A 4,458-nucleotide genomic window follows, 5' to 3' on the forward strand; every position below is an offset into this window, starting at 1 on the left:
GACGAATGAAAGAGACCCACTTGGCTCACGTATTTATATAGATATAGCCCATCGACTTCTTATCTCCTATTCCTCACCGGAGAAGGCGCTCTAGCCGCGGGTATTCCCAAGCAGGATTTTTCTACCCGATTATTCTTATAACCCGACTATTATCTGTTTTAGCAAGTCGGTTATAAGGGAAAAAAAAAAAAAAGGGAAAAATATAAAAAAGTCCCCCAAACTACCAGCCGTTTGCGATTTAGCCCCCTGATGTTCCAAAACTCATAAAGTAGCCCCCCAAACTACCAAAATTTTGCATTTTGGCCACTCCGTTAGTCAAAACCGTTAGTCTGGACGGAAACCTCGAAACAACGCCGTTTTATTAGGGTTAAGTTACGAAACCGCCCTTATGGCATTTTTTTTTTTTTTTTTTTTTTTTAAAGCTAGAGCAAAACGGCGCCGTTTTGCTTATGGTTAGGGAACCCTAAGCAAAACCGCTTAGGTTAATAGGTAACAGTTTAGGGCCTCCTTCTCCTTCACGCTCACGCATCTCACCCGTTCCCCTGGTTCACCCTGCCCCCCGCCCGATTCTCGGCTTCCCCGTTCACGCAGCCCCACCGCACGGTGCGCCGCCCGATCGTAGCCATCCCCCGGTCACGCAGCCCCCCTCGCACGCGGCGCCGCCCGATCGTAGCCATCCCCCGGTCACGCAGCCCCCCTCGCACGCGGCGCCGCCCGATCGTAGCCATCCCCCGGTCACGCAGCCCCCCTCGCACGCGCACGGCCGGCCGGTCGTCGCAGTCCCTTCACGCAGCCCCCCGTTCACGCATCCGGTCCCGTCATCCTGAAGGTAGCCCACTTTCCCGATTGAGTTTTTCCTATGGGTTTGGTTGTTTTGTTAAAGATATTGTGGAGAATGGGTTTGGTTTGTTTGTAGAAAATTTTTCTGGAGAATGAGTTTGGTTGTTTTGCAGAACATTTTGTGGAGAATGGGTTTGGTTGTTTTGTTAAAGATTTTGTGGAGAATGGGTTTGGTTTGTTTGTAGAAGATTTTCCTGGAGAATGGGTTTGGTTGTTTTCCTTCACATTTTGTGGAGAATGGGTTTGGTTGTTTTGTATATGTATTGATGTTCTGATTAAGTGCGAAGGAGAATTCGCTTTATAGTGTCCAAAAGTGATATGGGTCCCTATGTTTAGAATATTTTTGTCTCTATATTTTTGCCTTGTCTGCAGCAGACCCGTTGGTTTTGAATATAATTTTTTTGTTGTTAAAAATTGAAAGTTATTGGTTGCTGTGAATTTTTTTTTGGTTAAACATAGAAAGGTATTGGTTGATGTGTATATTGTTTGCTTATTGTCGGATGGGTTGGTTTAAAATTTTGCATTCTGCCTTCCCTTTGTTCTGTGGTCCCCCTTGTTGTAATGCATGTCACGCAGCCGGTCCCATCGTCAACGATGGAGAAGTTTGCTGGCGAAGATGATGCGAATGGCTGTGTACTGTCGGTGGGAAGTTCGCCGGCGAAGTCTACCTCTACGTGTACGAAATGCCTATGCGGAATAGAATCACCAGTGATGACTTCTCGCACGCAGAAAAATCTTGGTAGAAGGTTTATTGGATGCGGTAAATATAAGGTGCGAATTTAGGTTTTAAAAATTAGGGGTTTTCGATTTCTTTCTTTCTTTCTTTCTTTATGCTTTTCTCCATTTGATTCAAATCTGTACAGTGATTGCTGGTTTGGATTTGTGGGTCTATTCTAAGAGATGTGTTCCATGTTGTGTAGCCAATGTTTTTTTGTGGGTTCCATTTGATGTTTTTGATGATGACTACTTATATTAGACGTTTTTCATTTGCTTATGTGATGAGAATAGAAGACTTACACCCATTAATATGAATTTGTTTGAATAAGTAAGCTGCCAAAAAAATTAAGGAAAGAAAAAAAAAAAAAGAAGAAGATATTTGATGAACATATTCATTTACTTTTGAAATGCAGGACCCCATTTTCTGAGACCCATTCATCACTTTGTATCCCAATAGCATATTCACTTTGTATCCCATTCATCACTCTGTATCCCAATAGCATAAGTTTAATTATTATCCCCTTTTGCCTTATTAATTTGGTTAATTGCTTCTTGAAGTTTAATGACATCGTTTTTATGTACATGATGAAAACATATGTCAATCTATTCCCAATAATAATAATTAATAATAACATGGTATATATTCCCATTCTATGCGACTGTTTTAGCTCTCTCTTAGAGCATACAGCAATTATTTATTGTTCTAAGCAAATAAAGATAATGTTAATTAGAAAGGTGGGTCTTTAGACTCTTTTTTTTTTTTTTAATTCTTATTATTATTTTATTTTTTATTAGAATTAGGGATGTAAATGTTTCACACTCCATAAATAGAAATAGTTTGAAAGCTCATAAGGTCTCCTTTTGTTGTTGTCTTATTTGTCTTCTTTTGTTTTTGACTCTCTTAAATCAAATAACATTGAAGAACTCCATTTTGAATTATATTACACTTTGTTTGTGAATTGGTTAGTAATTCTCATTTATGAAATATGCAGAGCGAAAGTGATCGGGGTTGTGATTATTTTATGTGGGTTGACGAAGAAGCTATGCTCCCTGTGTCACAGTTTGATGCCCAAATAGTTGATCAGAAGAAAGGTTTTGAAACTGAAGTTGCAAAGTTGACGTTGCAAATTGCTGCTGAAAAGTACAAAAATAATAGCATTGAAAAAAACTTAAGGATGTCATTGGCCACTTGTTTGATCTTAGCTTTTTTGTTGTTGTCTTGTTTTGTTAATGATAGGGAGAAACGTCATTGCATTGTTAGTAGGGCAATGTTGCCGTGAGAGGGAGAAACCTATGTACGTTAAGGACTATTATTTAGTATGTTGTATTAAAGTGTGAAACCTATGTTAAAGTGCGAAACCTTGTTTCAATTTCCTAATATGACAATTTGATGAGTTTCAATTGTTTGTACATTTACCTATTCCAACCGAATTGCATTGATTGTGTTCTATAAAGTAGTGTTTACACCTAGTCTTGGTGTCATTGGTGTTTTCCTCGTGCAATTGTAGTTAAGAGCCTTTTCATGATATAATTTGATAAAAATGAATTTTCTATCAAAAATATAATGGTTTCATACACAAGGTACATGTTGTAAACATAAACCAAATATATAATACACATCCAAAATAACCAAATTGTAACGGCTACAAGGTTAATGTGTCTACCATCACCTATATAGATATTACACATCCAAAATAACCAAATTGTAACGGCTACAAGGTTAATGTGTCTACCATCACCTATATACATATTACACATCCAAAATAACCAAATTGTAACGGCTACAAGGTTAATGTGTCTACCATCACCTATATACATATTACACATCCAAAATAACCAAATTGTAACGGCTACAAGGTTAATCTGTCTACCATCACCTATATACATATTACACATCCAAAATAACCAAATTGTAACGGCTACAAGGTTAATCTGTCTACCATCACCTATATACATATTACACATCCAAAATAACCAAATTGTAGCATTAACCATACATATATATATATATATATATATATATATATACACATCCACAACGATCAATGTGCGATGTTCGTAATCCATTTTCTTGGTGTCTAATATTTTTGCCAATCTGGCTTCTTCCTTTTTCTCTTGTTAGACTCCATGACTGCAATTGCCTTATCCACAGTCGGCACAATCGTTTTACCTCTTCTGGCAGGTGCTGATGTACATGCAGTAGTACGCCCCAAATGTTGTTGAGAATGCAGAGAAGATCCGCTTGGTAAAGGAGTCCCTTCTAGGTGCGATGTTCCATGTTCCTGCGTCGACAATTGTGGGCTCACATTTGGGGAACCAATAATAAAAAATAAAAAATTCCCAAAATTGTAGATACGTTTAATACAAAATATATACAACAAAATGCCACATTCAATGTAGTACAATAATGTTAGTTTTGCTGCCACTGCAAAGGTAATCAACTGCACATTTTATTTAAGACAATCAAAATTGGGTAAAGTTCATAAGGGAAGAATGAATACCTACCATGCCACTAAAAAAACCATATACACAGTCACAAAGACCTCTATACATAGAAAGGTCTTTTGAACATAATTTCACAAAAAGAAAAAAATCCTGCTTGTTCAGACAGGAACAGGCTCAGAAAGTAAGAAAAGCAGATTTTAAACTCTCTACACACGCTTGTGTGCACAGATACATTTTGCATATTCATTGTTTTAGGAAGTAGAATAATTAAGATGCCACATTTCATTTCCCAAAAAACCAACGTGGCCAGCCAATCTGACTAGAAATGGGCCGAGACCAATCAGTTTCCAGCATAGGTGCGATTGGTGTTGGATGGGAAAATAGGAAACGGTACATGGTGGAATCGTAGGTTGGTTGGTGAGTGTCCAAAGCCCAACCGCTACTGATCCATCCAAT

General features: G+C 38.1%; 1 protein-coding gene across 1 annotated transcript; it reads left to right on the forward strand.

The window, feature by feature from the left end:
* Positions 1-1,255: 1,255 nt before the first annotated feature.
* On the forward strand, positions 1,256-2,837 carry LOC132169651 (uncharacterized). The gene is made up of 2 exons (XM_059580651.1): positions 1,256-1,611; positions 2,550-2,837. The coding sequence occupies exons 1-2, from the start codon at positions 1,402-1,404 to the stop codon at positions 2,835-2,837; spliced, it is 498 nt and encodes a 165-aa protein (XP_059436634.1). The 5' UTR covers positions 1,256-1,401.
* The last annotated feature ends 1,621 nt before the right edge of the window (positions 2,838-4,458 follow it).

This window comes from Corylus avellana, chromosome ca2, assembly GCF_901000735.1.
Source record: "Corylus avellana chromosome ca2, CavTom2PMs-1.0".
NCBI lineage: Eukaryota > Viridiplantae > Streptophyta > Magnoliopsida > Fagales > Betulaceae > Corylus > Corylus avellana.

Excerpts from the sequence above, each read along its gene's own strand:
- LOC132169651 (XM_059580651.1), top strand. The coding sequence starts at position 1,402 with ATGCATGTCACGCAGCCGGTCCCATCGTCAACGATGGAGAAGTTTGCT. Across the intron at positions 1,612-2,549 it reads TTGGATGCGGTAAATATAAG|AGCGAAAGTGATCGGGGTTG; the intron begins GTGCGAATTTAG and ends TGAAATATGCAG.